The 16,136-nt window shown below is 47.9% G+C and overlaps 3 protein-coding genes across 7 annotated transcripts in view; all 3 read right to left on the bottom strand.

Moving 5' to 3' along the window:
- Nucleotides 1-543: 543 nt before the first annotated feature.
- Nucleotides 544-2,336, bottom strand: Slc35a2 (solute carrier family 35 member A2). The gene is made up of 2 exons (XM_051179669.1): nucleotides 2,080-2,336; nucleotides 544-773 (listed from the first exon to the last, which is right to left on the bottom strand). The coding sequence occupies exons 1-2, from the start codon at nucleotides 2,168-2,170 to the stop codon at nucleotides 559-561; spliced, it is 306 nt and encodes a 101-aa protein (XP_051035626.1). The 5' UTR covers nucleotides 2,171-2,336; the 3' UTR covers nucleotides 544-558.
- A 743-nt stretch (nucleotides 2,337-3,079) lies between these two features.
- On the bottom strand, nucleotides 3,080-8,307 carry Pim2 (Pim-2 proto-oncogene, serine/threonine kinase). Its single transcript, XM_051179668.1, has 6 exons — nucleotides 7,986-8,307; nucleotides 7,746-7,855; nucleotides 6,827-6,877; nucleotides 4,926-5,298; nucleotides 4,304-4,480; nucleotides 3,080-4,191 (listed from the first exon to the last, which is right to left on the bottom strand). The coding sequence occupies exons 1-6, from the start codon at nucleotides 8,044-8,046 to the stop codon at nucleotides 4,028-4,030; spliced, it is 936 nt and encodes a 311-aa protein (XP_051035625.1). The 5' UTR covers nucleotides 8,047-8,307; the 3' UTR covers nucleotides 3,080-4,027.
- A 3,093-nt stretch (nucleotides 8,308-11,400) lies between these two features.
- Nucleotides 11,401-16,136, bottom strand: part of Otud5 (OTU deubiquitinase 5) — a 30,897-nt gene continuing 26,161 nt past the window's right edge. For 3 of the 5 annotated variants that reach the window (XM_051179664.1, XM_051179662.1, XM_051179665.1), the window contains 4 exons: nucleotides 14,614-14,817; nucleotides 12,929-13,130; nucleotides 12,731-12,844; nucleotides 11,401-12,472 (listed from right to left, as the gene is read on the bottom strand). In XM_051179664.1, coding sequence (XP_051035621.1) covers nucleotides 12,348-12,472; nucleotides 12,731-12,844; nucleotides 12,929-13,130; nucleotides 14,614-14,817 — 645 coding nt within the window. In that variant the 3' untranslated portion in view covers nucleotides 11,401-12,347. The remainder of the gene's footprint in view (nucleotides 12,473-12,730; nucleotides 12,845-12,928; nucleotides 13,131-14,613; nucleotides 14,818-16,136) is intronic. The other 2 variants (XM_051179663.1, XM_051179667.1) reach the window with 1 other exon arrangement.

Here is a 16,136-nt window from a genome sequence, read left to right as displayed (position 1 = left end):
GTTCAAGTATATGACATTCCAGCCCGCTGGTCCTATAATGGTGCAGCCATGTAAAAGATACATAATTATTAGTTAGCAGCTAGCCACCAATGCTACTTAAGACAGGGTGGCCAAGGGTTGAGAATTGTGAACTATTTTATCATTCTTTCTGGTTATATGTGTGTGTGTAATGGAGTTCTCTATATGACAAAGTTTTTCTTTTCTTTTGAGACAGAGTCACATATAGCCCAGACTAGCCTTAAACTTCCTATGTTATCTTGATCTTCCTGCCTCCACTTTCCAAGTGCTGTTACTATAGGCATGTACCACCACACCTGGCTTCCATAGGGTAACATTAAATCTTTGAATCCCCATGAGTGTTCTGTTGCCCTGTGGGCAGACCATCTTACTACTGCAGTTCCCAAGGTGGAAGGGCTATACAAGCAGCGATGAAACTTTACACAGCTGGAGTGGCAGGGCAGCCACTTACATAGTCCCCAAGCAGTTTCAGACACACCAGTATACACTTCCAGCAAAAACAAAAACAAAAGCTCCCAGGTGTGCTTACATATAGGGGGGTCAGACCAACCAACCCCTTCCCTGACTCATACCCCTCTTCTGGGCGAAGAGCAGCAGGAGACAGGTGACACCTTTGAGCACTTCAGCCATGACCACAGCAGTGGTGGCAAAGAAGCGGTCACCAGGCAGTGTGCGAGCATATCGGATGCTAAGGATGAGGGAGGCGTTCTGGACCACCAGCACAGCTAAGGATATGTACTTGAGGCGCCGGTGAGCTGTAGGGAGTGGAAGGAACACAGAAGGATGGGGTCAGAAGCTGTTGAGGTACAGCCACCCACCTCACCCCTCTTTTCTCAAAAACCTCCCAGGCACTGGAACTTCTCTACCTGCCCATCCCGAGTCAATGAGAATCTGATTCCCTACCAGTTTCCACACCCTCAGTTACTGGCAAGTGTCAGACAGGGAGAATCAGGCCTCATTCTGACCAGCTCTTAATCTGAAATCCTTGGTGAGGTGTGAATAAATGTACCTGAGTAGGCCCTTACACACATCCACTTCTCCCTCCCCCAGGGAAGCAAGTCTTTCTCAGACAGCATTCCCCATATTTAATGCTTACTGCCTATATTGCTGCACTAAGGGATTCACATGGATTCTCATCATTTGGTTTCTGAAGGTACTGTGAAAAATCCCATTTTGTGGATGAGCAAATTGAGGATTTACATGAAGTGATTTTTTTCTATCCCAATATAATGAATGGGACAATTGTTTAAGATGCTCACTTCCTAAGGATTGTTCCATTTTCCCATCTCATCCAATGGTTACCCAGTAGTCTGACTACCTTAATCACATAAGGAAATACTTCCCTACTCCATATGGCCCATCCTCCCTCTGCTGCACACCCTGCTCCCAGCCAAAGAATAATTCTTTGTTCTACCCACACTCACAATGAGCTCTCTCTGCTATATAGAAGGACTTGGCACCCTCAGAATGTTCTTTCCCTGACCTATAAGGAAGGAACCCTCCCACCTCAGCATAAATAGAACTACCTCTGTTTGGATGGGACATCCCCAGAACAATCTCTCCATGTAATGAAGGACAGCCTCATACTCAAAATGGATCCACTAGTCAGACAAGGATATGCCCCACCCTGACAATTTATAAGGTCCTTTTATAAGGAAGAAGCCATCACCCTAAGAATCGCCTCTCCCTTCTATAAGGAAAAACTCTCACCCCAGAATCGTCTCTCCCTTCCAACAATTATCAACTACCCACACCCCTAGAACGTTCTCAATGGCCAGCCTCCTCAAAAGGAAATCCCATACACATTCACAAAGGTCTTTATTTCCAAGTCTAGGACCCCTTCCACAAGCACCCACAAAACGACCGATTACTGCCGGCAAGGGACAATGGTCCGTTCTCTCCCCTTCTTCCCACAATACTCACACACACACACAAACACACACACACTCACTCACTCCGTGGGTTCACACGAGATACCGCTGTCACTTCAGTCAAGGATCATCCCACCCCCAAGGATCCCGATCTCTGCCCGGCCAATTGCTCTGCCTCATGTCATCTCACCCGCTGTAGCTGACCCAGGCTCCAGCGCACCAGCGGACACGGCCCCTGGCCCGGCCGCCGCGGTGGATCCGCCAACCCCAACCGCTGCCATGTTGGCATCTGCCCGTCCCGTCCCCTCGGCAACAGCAGGCTACTTCCGTATCCATCACGTCCGCTTCCGGACCTCCGGAGTGGAGGGCGGAGCATTAGCTGGGACTGGGAGGTGGGTGTTCTTAGTCCGTTCCAAACCCGATTCTAAAATGGTAGTTTTGGGCTTCCCAAATTCCATCAAAACTGTTGACCGAGGGCACCGCAGACCTCGTCTCCCGCAGCCCTTCTGTTGGCACATCGCGACACTAGACCCGGCCCATACCTCCCGTTTGCCTGCCTCACTGACCCCGAATGTCCATACCACCACCAGCCCATACCACCCCGTGGTTTCATTGGTTCCGTTGCTCCGCCATCTCGGGTTTTTTTTTTTATTGGAACCTTCAGATGGCACCACCCTTTTCGCATGAGAAACTCAGCTTTATTCCCAGGTCCCAGCCAGGTCCCGCCCTCTAAGGGCCGGAGACCAACTGGGAGGAATCGGACTTTCTAGAAGGCGGGGCAAGTGAGCTATAAGGGCTACTGCTAGATTCAGAGAATGCCCTGTTGAACTAGAGAAGGGAGAGCTAATCACTGTAATAGAGGAAAATGATGGGCAGGGTTCAGGACAATTGACGCTAGGATTAGAAAAACCAAGGGAGGTGAGTTTAGGTAGATGGGAGGAGCACGAAAGGTAAAGACAAAATTAAGGTTTAACGAGCTACACAGAAAGTACTAGAAAGATTCCAGTTGGAGCCTGGGATTATTTTTCTGCCAGTAAATCCCAGCACTCCAAGTTTGGGCTTCAACAGACCCCATCTAAAAACAAAACAAGAACTGTCAGACTGGCCCACTCCCATGACTAGGTTTTTCTTCAGGCATCTTCTAAACTCAGCAGCATACAGTAAGTGTACCTCTATAAATGGCCACTCACTTGTGACTTCATTATTTATTAAATAGGTTTCCACACATGGCTTTTTAAATAATCCAGGCAGGGGGAGAAGGGACAGGAGGGCACACTTGCAGCTCTCCTACAGCCAGTACCTCATTATTTACATTTTAGTCACTGGACAATCCTGGCTCAGGAGGAGGCAGCAAAAGCTGGAGGGGGGGACCCCAGGAGAACACACAGTAAGACTTATTTCCTCCATCTTATCCCCCCAAAACCATCCATCCCACCCTAGTGTCTGGTGGTGTCCGGTGATGTCCATCTCCCATATTCCTTCCCAAATTATGGAAGTAAGGTTCTTCTCACCAGAATAAGAGCACTTGGGATAACAGTAGGGTCCCCTCACCAAACAAACAAACAAAAAGAAAAAAAAAAGAGGGGAAAAAAAAAAGCACTGGGATACTAATTAATAGGGCTTAATAATGCTAAACCTTCTCCAGAATAGTCATCATTTCTGGGCTAAGGCAGGCAAGCAGCAACTGAATGAGATCCCAGGGTAAGGGCCCTTTTAAAAGCTAAAGAGCAGCTGGGGTATTTTAAGGAAAGAAGCACCCTTGCCCGAGTGAGAGCATTTGAACTAAGTGTCTAACTCTGTGGTAGTAGTATAGAGGGTGCGAGGGTAGGGACTACAATGTCAGAATAAGAATCTTAGGGCCCAGAAGGGAAGGAATCCAACCAAATGAACATCCTTAACAGAACAAGAAACAAGTAACTCCCCCTCCCAAATAAGGGACCACAGGTTCTGGGAGGAGAGGAGAGCTCCTTCACAGGATTGGGACAGGAACTGGGCAGACTTGGCTATCTTCTGACCCCTGATCCTTATTCCCTGACCTTAGTAATACTGGATTTTTAACAACCTGTATAACCAGGTAAACAGATGTCCATCTATCCCTGTAGCATGACCATGGGATTCCAACCAGAGCCTGGCTGGGCCTAGGGAAGCAGGGACCAGGGCAAGGGGGTGGGGCTTCCTTTGGAGGGATTGATGGGTGCTTCTTCAGCTGGTGTTTGCATCCATGGGTCCAGCAGAATCTCCTCCAGTGAGGGTCGAGAACAGGGTTTAGGAGCCAGGCACCGTCGGATTAGGGCACAGCAATCTGTGGGGTCAAGAAGCACAGGGCGGTGGAGGGGGGGGATTAGCAGTCAGCAAAAGGTACTCAGCCCTGGGAGGAATGAAGCCTGTTGGGCTGTGGTCAGTGAGGGCCTCACCTGGGGAGACATGAGCAGGGAAGTGGAGCTCAGCCTCCAGAATCTCCTGGTCCCTCTCGAAGGGAATGTCCCCACAGACCATGTCATAGAGGAGGACACCGAGTGACCAGACAGTAGCCGGGAGGGCGTGGTACTGGTGTCGAGAGATCCACTCTGGAGGGCTGTACACCCTTGTCCCTGCACACAAGCCAAGGGTTACATCTTTCTCTGATGATGCCCTTCCTCAACCCCTGTGTCTCTAGAAGTATGAACTGTATATTAGGAGATATCTACTTGCTGGAGCAGTCAAACTTCAAATTTAATGGCAGAGTCCTATCAGCAGCAAAATAGCACCTCCAGGTTACCAAAAGCAAAACAAAAAAACCCAGCTACAAAAGAAAACAAACAAAAAAACCTAATACTAACAAGATCCCCACACTAAAAAAATAAGAGCCCACAAGGTTAAGGAGCTGCTGTAAGAAGGTGGACCTTATCAGGGATCTTGGTTTATGAAACCAGAACCTTAAAGGGCATGATATAGGTCAAAGGTTACAAGGACAACTCAATACTAAAGCTCAAAAGCCAGAAGAATTAACGATTAAATACAGCCCTCCCACCAGAAGTTGTAGGGAAGAACGCTTACCATCAAAGTCCGTGTACGGTTCATCATGCAGCAGGGCACCAGAACCAAAATCAATGAGTTTAATACAACCCCGGCACAGGTCTATTAGGATGTTCTCATCCTTGATATCACGATGGACAACTCCACGGGCATGGCAGTGCTGGACAGCTGCCACTACTTGGGTAAAGAAGCTGCGGCTGCGGCTTTCACCCAGCGGGCCCTTCTCTGTGATGTAGTCAAAAAGATCCTGGGCAGGCATAGGCCGCTCAAGGACCAGCATGAAGCCCTCTGGTGTCTCAAACCAGTCAAGCAGGCGTATCACACCGGGATGCCCATTGCCTTCGCCCACCTTCCACAGCAGTGCTACCTCAAGTGGGCAACTGACTGAGTCTGACTGAGGTGAGAAATAAAAAGAAAAAAAGGTAGCTATTACATCTGTAGCCCTATTGTCAATATATAACACTTTATTTTCAGAGCACTGATTTTGGCTTCTAGCTAGCCATTTCCCTTCCTAGACCTCAGTATCCTCTCAAAGGCTCAAATCCACTGGAGTGAAATGAGCAGAGGCCATATACATCTGGCATGTTCAGTAAATATTTGAATAAGTTGAAGTGTTTACCTTTTTAGGGGGAGGAAGTTGGAGACAGGAACTTTACATAGACCAAGCTGGCCCGGAACTCAGATTCACTGCCTCTGTCATCAAAGTGCTGGGATTAAAGTGTTCACCGCCATTCCTGGCCTTCAGAGTGTTTTCTAATCTAGTCCCTCTGCAGAAGCACTATCATGAGACATAGTTACCTGCCTTGTTAGCCAGCATTGAGATCAGGGCAGTTTTTATGCATACTAGACACTCAATAAATGGTTGTAAATGGAAGTACTCTGCAGTTAAGAGGGGCCAGCACCGAAAAGTAGTTAAACACTACTACTATTGTATAAGTGTTGTGTAAGTGATGAGGAACCAGCAGTGCCTCGTAACAGAATAGAACATAACTCAGTATGCTAGACAGCGAGCAGCTAGTAGAAGACATCTAGTACACACTGAATTCTAATAAATGTACTTTGCAAAGTACCTATAATTATGCCACTGCATAGATGTTCTCTGGCTTTTAAATTTTGTCTCATTTGAGACAGGCTCTAGCCATGTAGCCCAAGTTAGCCTCAAATTCAGAGAAATCCTAGTGCCCCAGCCTCTTGAATATTGGGATTACAGGTATGCACCACCAACCCTGGCTTTCATTTTTTAAAAATAGCTTACAGTGATTAATTGCAAAGGACCTTGCACAGAGCAAACATTTAATGAATACCATGTTTTGTCAGTCTTTACTAATCAACTAGCACAACTCAATATCGCCACCCCCCACACCTGAACAGGCAGTGCACAGGCAGTGTCAAGGGTCTTACTGCCTCAGATGAGGCCCTTTACAGGCCCACTAACTTGCACAGTCGCAGACAGGTTTTCTCACGGAGATGCAAATTCAGCTACTGCGCAGGCTCACCCTCCCTCTCTGTCCCAGGGACGACATAGACTGTCTGAAATGCTCGCCAGGGGGAGCTCTCTTACCTACAATTTACCCAGACCCGCCCTGATGTCCGTTAGCGTTCTCGGGGTGGCAGGAGAGAAGCAGCCAGCATCACCATGACAACCAGTGACCTAGGCCCCTCCTTCCCCACCAGCATGTACTGTGAACAGCCCCTGAAGCAGTGTTTGGAAGAAGGATGCAAAGGGAGAGTTTTAGAGGAGAATCCAGAGCTCTGGGGAAATCGAGGTGAAATCAGAACTATCACATAAAGGCAGTAAACACAGGCTGGTGGGGTTCTCACGGTTTCAGGGCCCAGGGAATCATGTATCCACTAGAAAAAAAATCAGGGGGTGAGTGCGTTGATGGAATCCATGGGTCATGACGTACACCAAAGACACTCACCACAGTGGACCAGCCTAGCACACGATTCCGGGAAATTACTTTGATGGCCACCTACAAAAAAAAAAAAAAAAAAAAAAAAAAAAAAGATGAGATAAGGAGACCAGCCGGTGATTCCAGATTCTTCTTAATCTAGACCCTCTGCCCAACTGCAGTCTCTCCACTCTAGTATTTCTAGTTCCCATACATATCACACCCACTGGAGCTCGGATACCTATCCAGCATTCTGAAGTCCACAGAAGCAAGTTCACTCCAGCCATCTAACATCTTTACTCCTGAGCTTGTCAGGAAAGCACTAAGACCCCCTGAAATCCAGAATAGACCTATAGTTTTTTTCTTTTGTTTTCTCTCTTTCTCACTGTCTCCCTACACCACCCACAAACCCTATGATGTTGGTTTTGAATTCAGTGCTTATGAATGATGGACAAACCATCCACCATTGACCCATATCCCCACATTCAAATTCTAAGTTTTTTTTTTTTTTTTGACATCGCATGCCCTCCTCCATCATCCTACCCATCTCTAGGACACAACAACTCTGTATATGGATTCTTGTTCTCACGACTCCACACTTAACACCTACTTAAAAAAATCCCCACTTTCCCAGACACACGCGCACACACACAGACACACACGCACGCATGCACGCACGCAGGCAGATTCCATGAATCTTGGGGTTGAGTCCTGAAGATCTGTCCCTTCCCAGCAGAAATACCCGGTCTTCCAGAATTCCTGCCCACCCCCATACCCACCTGGACTGCAGACACGCGCACGCACTCACACACATAACAACCCTGTTCCTTATGATTTTACTACACATTTGCAGGCTCTCCACTGGAGCAACTGGCATCTCCGTCCCCACCACCCCACCACCACCCTTCGCCAAAATACCTGACCCTCCCAGAACCCCTATAGGGGATACCTGACGTCTATCCGTGACGCGGTGTCCCGCGAAGACTGTGCCAAACCCCCCCTTACCCAGGAGGGGGCCAAGTCGGTATTCGGCCTCGAAAGCTGCCCGATTCTTGCCACCTACGCAAGCGGAGGCGAGGAAGTCAGGGTGGCGGTGTACTCTGATCCCAACCGTGACTCTCTCGCCTCCACACCGGCACCCACCATTATATCCGCCCAACCTGCTTATGTCAGGGGAGGCTGCGCTCACCTGGAGGCTTCGTGGGGGTCACAGGGGGCGAAGGAAGCCCCTGTAAAGGCTTGGTTAACATGGAGGAGGTGCTGCGTAGATTGAGCCCGCTGAATCCGCTGAGCCCGCAGGGCGTGGATGCCCGGGGCAGAGCGGCCGGAGAGCCAGGGCTGGGGGGCGCCAGGGTGGAAGGCAGGGAATCTGGTGGCCCGGAAGCGCCCGCAGACGGCGCAGCGTTAAGATTCGTCGCGCGCGCCAGCCCCAATGCTACTGAGCCGGGGCACGCGCCTCCGGGAGAGTCGCCCCGCGCGACAGCCCCGCCCACCTGGCTTTGATCAATCCGGACGCGGCACCTGCTGTACCCCGGCCAATCGGAGCCAGTCCTTATTTGCAAGCCACCATCAACGTTTCAAGTGCCCCTTATGCAAATACACTCCAGGTTCTTCAGCGGAGGCGGGGCCTGCATGCAAATGCAGGGACGGGGGCGGCAGCGCGTTCGCGCGCGCACACACACTTGCACACAGACACGCGCGCGCGCACACGCACTCACGCACGCTCGAACAGGTTCTGGGAATTCCTTTGCGACAACCGCGTTTGTTTTGCTTGCTGGTGTGGTGGGGTGTGTGTACACTTACAAAAAGCGCACCCTCCTTTCCTAGGACACAGATTTGCTATGGCCATCGCCTTTGCAGCCTTGGAATCGGTGAAGAAACTATGCCAAGCCAGCTTTTAATAGTCAGAGCCTGGAGCTAGGTAGGATTCTATCATGCAAGGGTGTTTCTTACTCAGGATCAGGTAGCCTTTGCCTCAAAATTGTAATAGGTCCTCGTAGAAGAGCTGGTCCAGTCTTAAGGAAAGGATAACATTATTTATCCCCACCATGACAAGGAAGGGAAGCAGAGCAATCAATGAAAGTTTGACACCTGTAGGGTTTGGGTTTTTTTTTTTTTTCCCCCAATTCCTACACAAACCTGGCTAGACTTAGTCCTGGACCCAAATGGCAGGAGCTTGGTTCTTGTGGGAACTACAACTTCTTTGTAAAGAGCTGGGAACCAAAAGGCTGAAGAAGTGGTACAACTGCCTCAGCCATGTCTGTGTTAATATCCAGAGGGCCTCATGTCCAGGAAGACAGGCACACTACTCCAAAGATACAGAAAGCTAGGCGAAAAGCTAGGCATTGAAGAGTACACACAAAACCCAAGTACTTTGTATGCTGAGTCAGGAGGACCATCATGAATCAGCGGCCAGACTAGGCAACATAGTAAGAATGTGACTTAAACCCAAAAGGACTGCAGGTGAGAGGGCTCAGAGGCATTTGTTACCATGTCTGCCAACCTGTATTCAATCCCCACAAGTTGTTTTCTGGCCTCCAATCCTGTACGGAGGTCACAGACACACACAGGGAGGGGGGCCTACCATGAAAGATACAGTCACATGAAGATACATCCACAGAGTATCCCAGAAACACTCAGTGATGTGGCTTTACTTGTACTGCCCCATGGGGTCATTTAACATCCTATGTCCCACCAGAAACTGACAAACTTGTCACAAGCACACCAGTAGCACCAAACACCCACATTTTCATAGATAGTAACTGCCCCAGAAATGAGGGACCCAGATTCTGTCACAAGAATATACAGATGTTTTACTTACACACACATACCCCTCCAAAGCAGGCATGTAGTGATCTAAGAGCATCACCACATAGCTATATAAGCAATGTCACAAAAACAGATCCAATCATATACACACACTTTCAGACATGCAGCCTTATCACTGGAAGTATCCAGACAAACTACAGATGCACTGTCACTGACAGACCCACGCAAACATGCACTTCTCTCAGATACCAGACACAAACTGTCATAGGCAGAGTTCCACACTCAGTCACCATCTGACACACCTGGAAACAAGCCCTCATTGGACACAGACACATACACACTCAGCCAGAGACACTGACGGGAAACTGGTAGATTCACCGTGGTCATAGGCACAGACAATACACACAAAGCATAACAGTTGCATGTATTTTCCCTTAACTCATCCAAAGTTAGTAGGTGTTTTACTATGAGCCTGACAGGCTTTAGTACAGAGATAGATAGATCTTAAGACACACACAAACAAGATAAGTAAGCATCACAGCCCCAGCCCAGAAGTTTATTTGTAGTACAGTTATTGGGGATAGTTGTAGACAGAAGTGAGAATGTGAATGAGATCACACAGGGTTTTCTCAGGTGATCCCTGTCTTAAAAGACAAATAATGTTGGTAGCTGAAGATAGGATTAGGGCAAATTGCAAGTAAAAGCCAGGAGTAGCAAGAGGCAGGCTGAGGCCAAATGGTACAAACTTACAAAATACGATAATACCCCCCTAAGTCTGGTAATAACCCCAACATTTGTGCTCTAAGAATGTACCAGGTACTGTTCCCAGTAGTACATTATTGACCATACACATTCTCTGTCAATACTCACAAATCAGAGAGCATGAGGTAGCAGACATTAATCACCCCTGTACTTGCAGATGGGGTGCTTTAAACTCAAAGAGAGCCCAAAGCCACACAGCTAGAAAATGCAGATAGGTTTTAAAATCAACCCTCTTGGTGTGCTCATGCTTGACCATGTATTTCAGATACCCTGCAGCCACCCACTGGGCAAACCACACCCTCACCTGCAGGGACCCCACAATCAACCTTTTGGGGGGACCCCACTGATGCATTGGTGGGTGGGAATACTGCTGCTTTGAGAAAATCTGAGGGTCACCCAGCCTTCTCAATCTGGGCTTTAATAACCCCAGGAGGGATGGACAGAGCTTGTCAACAGAATTTGGAAACAACAAAAGGATTTAGCCATTTCATTCTCTAGCTTTTAAAACCCAGTCAGGCAGAGGTCACCTCTGGTCAGTCACTAAACTCTTGCGGCTAATTATCAATTGTTCATTTCTTCATCAGATTATCAGAAGAATGAACATTAAGGTTGAGAGTGGAAAGTTAAACAAAATTCAGTCATGGTCTTCAGCTCAAACACAGTCCTTAATTATCCCTAGGCTCCCATTTGGAATATGGTAGGTGGAGAGTAGGAACTTCAAAGATTCGATACTGAAAAAGTTTGCTATGATTTTTGAGAAAAGTGTCTTATTGTGTAGCCTGGCTGGCCTGCAGCTCTATCTACTATGTAGATCACGCTGGCCTGAAACTCATAGATCCATCTTGAAGAGTTTTGTTGTTGCTGGTTCTGCTAGGAAAAAGAATCTTGGTTATGTGGCCCAGGTTAGTTTCAACCACCTGGGCTTTACCTACACTGTAACTAGCAGGAAGTGCATTTAATAAACAGATCAAAGATGAACCCAATCTACTGGAGAACAAGTAGACCTCAGGTCAAGCCAAACTCCGTGCTTCCCAGAGGCCCAGCCACCCCTGCCCCACACAGAACAGAGTTGCTCAGGGAAACTGACATTTGGTTTTATTGTGCCAAGGACATTACAGATGGTGGATCTTGTCAACACCTGCAGGGCATGGATGCCCCATCTGCCGAGGCTGCTCCCACTCCCTAAACTCAAATCTTGGGTAGCGGCCATGATCTCCAAAGATAACCCCACCTCAAGATTCCAAACAGACTAGTGGTGGTGGAAGCAAAAGGAATGCAGCAAGGTCAGGGTCTCATTGTCCAAAGCCAGTCTGCCACTTGCAACCCCTGCCACCTCCCTCTGGCTCATATCCTTTTCCCTTCCAACGAGCTGGAGGTCAGAAGACAGCAGAAATCCATCTCTTTGCCTGCCCACCATGTCCCATGGCCAGCTTGCCTGTCTCCAAATCAGAGATGCCATCCTCACAGAGCCAGTGTTGCCATGGACATGGCTTTTTTTTTCATTTGTTGCTTTTGTATGATGAAAGTACGTTTTAATAAAAAAAAAAAAAATTAACATTGAAGGCTCACATTCTTGGGGTACTAGGAAGAAAAATTTCCCACTTCCACCTTTCCTGTCACCATTGTAGGGGAGGGGTAACAAGTGTGTCTGATCTGTAAGGAAGGGCGAACAGTAGACTTCCTTTGTCTGAGTGTCTCTCTTCTGGGGCTGCCTGGCTGCCAGACGGTCTGTCTCTGTGTGCCTCTGGCCTACCTTCGGCACCCTTTCCAGAGTCCCCTGTGGAATGCTGAGACGGTGCTGTGCAGGGGGCAACAGGGCACATCAGCTGGCAGAGACTGGTGATGGTGGCAGGGATGAGATGGATGGAGCGCATAGGTGGGCCAGCCAGAGGGAAGTGGAAAACAAGGAAAAGAGGAAACAAAGGAAGGAAGCCAAGAGGGAAGAAAGCCAAAGAAGGTTGGGTGGCATCAAGGGCAGGAGTAGGGGGTCGAGGGATGGTGTCCAGTCCCTGGGTCTCCATCAACTCTTGTCTGGGGGTGGATCTCTGTGCACTTTGTTTTTCTTCATACTGTCTAGGTATTCCTGTTGGGATACTGCCAGCACCGATGCTAGGATCTCATCATCATCCCAATCATTCAGACCTGCTGGGCAGGAAAGAAAAGAGGAAAACAATGATGGGGGACTTTGGCCTATTTCCCTCCTCTCTGTCTAATCCATCCAGGTCCTAGTCATTCATTAGCTCCCTTAACTCTCTCTGTGAAAATCTGCTAGACGCCTGTGGAGAAGACTTCTGGGGCCTGAAATTTTCCTTCATGCCTCTGATTTGAGAAGGTGCCCAGGGGCTTCAAAACTCCTCCAGGCTCTCCCAAGGTCCAGCTGGCCCATCCTCTAAGAAGGCTTACCAAAGGCAGAGGGGGACATCTGCTGGATGAGGGCCCGGCACTCCAGAGCAGGGTAGAGGGACACAAGAGGAGAGGTGGCCCGATCAGCCCCTGCCGAGAACTGACTGCTTGTACCTGAGGCAGATGAACAGTCAGAGGTAGAGCCCACCAAGGAGAGCCTGTTAGCCCAAGCAGGCACCCTGAAAGCAAGTCACTGACCTGGTGCACAGGGTGAAGGAGGTTTGGCAAGAGCTAACACAGTGCCTGGGGAAGGGGGCTTAATGCCTAGCTCGGCATGCAGTTCAGGGTGCTCAGGTGACGAGGCTGAACTTCGTTGCCTTGGAGACCGACTAGTCCATTCCTCCAGGCCACTGGAGGCTGCTGCTGTGGCTGAACTGCATGTGGCACTGGCTTTCCGGGGCTGCAGTAGGTAAGGAAAATGTGATTAAGAACCTACACCAGCTATGATAGTCCTGTGCCGGAGTGCTTACAACCTTTTTGGAATCCTAGCTACACTATAGCTTTGATGAATCACAATGGAACCACTACCGTATCTTTGGAAGCTGACAGAATGTCCTATTCTTTCAAGAGATCCTGATTCCATATAATGACCACAGTACTTTCACATGTACTACCTAGTAGCCTCCTCCTCACTGGTCTTCTACTTCTACCCTTGCTTTATAGCTTAGACCATTTTACTCAGCAGTCAGGGTGATCCTGCTAACTCCAAACTCACATCCAATCCTTTTTCTGTTCACAGCCTTCTCAGTTTCTGCCTCATTCAGAGAAAAACCAAAGTCCTCTCCACAGAGTTCACAAACCACTATCCAACCTAGTCCCACTACCCTAATTTTCACCCACTACATTCTGTTTAGCTACAGGCTATGCCTGAGTTACATCCAGCCTTCTGCTGTCTACATACTTAGCTACATACTTAGCTACCATTCCACTTTCTGAGAGCTTTTCCTCATCTCATGTGCTGAGACCTACACTGACAACTGTTTGATACTGTCAACTCAAACCATACCCACTCAACTCTCATTCTTCCCCTGTACCAACTTTTCCATCCTTCATCTACCATACCTCCAGCTAATTTATTCATTATGATTATTTTATTTCACTTGGAAAAACTGTGACTAGGCCGGGTGGCGGCGGCACACGCCTTTAATCCCAGCACTCGAGAGGCAGAGGCAGATGGATCTTTGTGAGTTCTAGGCCAGCCTGGACTACAGAGTGAGTGCCAGGATAGGCTCCAAAGCTACACAGAGAAACCCTGTCTTGACAAACAGAAAAAAAAAAAAAGAAAAGAAAAACTGTGAGTAGTCTAAGGGCAGGGATCTTGGCCTGCTAGCTAGCTAGGTTCACAAATGTATCCTGCTACACTAACAATAGGACCTCCTGTTTCCTGGCACAGGCCTATGATAATACTTAATGAATATATTACCTTTCAAATATCTGATCATTACAAACTCCTTTGGGACTCCTGAGATGCCTGCCCTCCACCCCCCAAATACAACTGATTGAAACCCTCACCCTTACTGGTCTTGCATAGCCAGGGTCACAGGCCCCACCAATTACTGGTCTCCCTCAACAGACAGGATCATTAAAGGTAGTCAAGGAAAAGGTTTTATATCCTCAGTACAGATTGTAACATGCAAAGGGTTTCCAAAACAGCTGGTCTCTTTGTAGCTAACCATTGTTCCTTTGTGCCACCAGCAGTGGTGGCTGCTCTCCTTTCTTAAAAACTGCTCTCCTTCACTTCTTAAAACAAGTGTTGGGAGTTCCAAGGTACAATGTCAAGACTAAAGAGCTTCTCTTTCCCATATTTTATCCCTGTTCATTAGGGGCCAAAAGGTAAGAAGTAACAGGTCTTGATCAGGCCAGTGACAGAGTCCATGACCCACCTGGCTGGGTCCCCGGACCTGGCGGGCCTGTTTCTCCTGATCCCTCAGCCACTGTAGGTAGGATTCTCGAGCCACCTGTTCCTCTATGGCCTCATTCGTGGCCTCCCAGTCTGTAGCTCGTTTCTTGTCTTCCAACATTTGCTGTTCAATCCAAGATTCCTCTGATGTCTTTATGGCATTCTTCATCAGGGACTGCTCTGCGAACTGCCAGGGGAGAGGAACAGTGATGGGGCATGATGCTCTGAACCTGGGTGAATGGGCTGAATGGGCTCAGGAAGGTAGGCTTACAGGTCTTAGCAAAGACAACACAGGAAAAGTTAATTTTACAAAGTACTCCTCAGCAGACTGTGTATAGATCAGTAACTGGAGGAAAACAGGCCTAGATGATAAGACCCAGCATTCTGAATTCCTATGGTCAGAAATGCTGGCCCAACCCCAAGATACCTGGAGTGAAGCACTAAATCTGGGGATGAGAGGTCCTCTTCAGTCTAGGCCTTAAAGTAAAGAAGCCTCACCTAGTAAAAATGGTTCTATTTCACAACGCTGAAGCCTTTCTCACAGATTTCATAGATGGGGCAAAGGAAAAAGATGAACAGAGAAGTGAACTGTAAGACATGGAATGGAGGCAGGAGTCAAGCATATATGAGGCTGGGTGTGGCTATGTGAGGGGATGAAGGGTCAGTATCAGCATGGTGTGGGTGCTAGGACACTGTATGAGAGAATTTCATGCCAAGTTTTAAGAGACTACAGCATTATTTGTTTGTCTGTTTTTTGAGACAGGGTCTCACTACATGGCCCAGTCTGATCTTGAACTCACTATGTAGGCCAAGCTGGCCTGGAACTCATGGCAATCCTCCGGCTTCAGCCTCCCAAGTGCTGGGATTACAGGCGTGAGCCACCACATCCAGCGATATGACACTAATGAAATAATAGAAAACATCAAAGTATATTTCAGGGATTAAGTGTAAATATTGCTTCATAAAGTTAAACGGTTTTTTTTTTGTTTGTTTGTTTTTGTTTGTTACCCCCATCCCCACCAAAACAATGGCTGGGTGTGCAGCCCTGGTCAGCTTTGAATTCATAAGTTGTCTTTCTCTGCCTCTGGAATTCTAGGATTATAGCCATGTGTCACCATGCCCCAGCAAGTTAACATCATTTTCTCTCTCACACACACATGCATGCATGCTAACTAAGCTAAGTAATGATGTACAACATAATTTTCTATCACGGAGAAATTCTCTATCTGGGGAAATATATGTATGAAAATGTTAGACTGAGCCAATTTAAAATGAGGCAGATATGGTCCAGCTCAGTGATAAAGAGTGCACACACAAAAACATGGATTCAACTCCCAGCACTGCATAATGGCAAAAAATGAAAGTAGGTAAGCAATCTAACCACAGAGAAAGACACAAGAGATGGCAAATGCACATATGTAAAAGATATTCAGGCTGGGGGTATAGCTCAGGGAAAGAGCTCTAAAACAACGCTCTACACATTGTTACCAATTCAAGTAAACCTAA

Source organism: Phodopus roborovskii, unplaced genomic scaffold (genome assembly GCF_943737965.1).
Source record: "Phodopus roborovskii unplaced genomic scaffold, PHOROB, whole genome shotgun sequence".
Lineage (NCBI taxonomy): Eukaryota > Metazoa > Chordata > Mammalia > Rodentia > Cricetidae > Phodopus > Phodopus roborovskii.
The sequence above is the reverse complement of the archived record's forward strand: the minus strand, read 5'-3'. Positions and strand labels throughout refer to the sequence as shown.

What these genes read in the sequence shown, in the direction of transcription:
- Slc35a2 (XM_051179669.1), bottom strand. Translation starts at nt 2,170, where the DNA reads ATGGCAGCGGTTGGGGTTGGCGGATCCACCGCGGCGGCCGGGCCAGGG. An exon ending in GCCTGGGTCAGCTACAGCGG is followed by an intron (nt 774 to 2,079) that starts GTGAGATGACAT and finishes CACTCCCTACAG; the next exon opens with CTCACCGGCGCCTCAAGTAC.
- Pim2 (XM_051179668.1), bottom strand. Translation starts at nt 8,046, where the DNA reads ATGTTAACCAAGCCTTTACAGGGGCTTCCTTCGCCCCCTGTGACCCCC. An exon ending in GCGTCACGGATAGACGTCAG is followed by an intron (nt 6,878 to 7,745) that starts GTATCCCCTATA and finishes TTTTTTTTGTAG; the next exon opens with GTGGCCATCAAAGTAATTTC. An exon ending in TGCTAGGCTGGTCCACTGTG is followed by an intron (nt 5,299 to 6,826) that starts GTGAGTGTCTTT and finishes TTCTCACCTCAG; the next exon opens with TCAGACTCAGTCAGTTGCCC.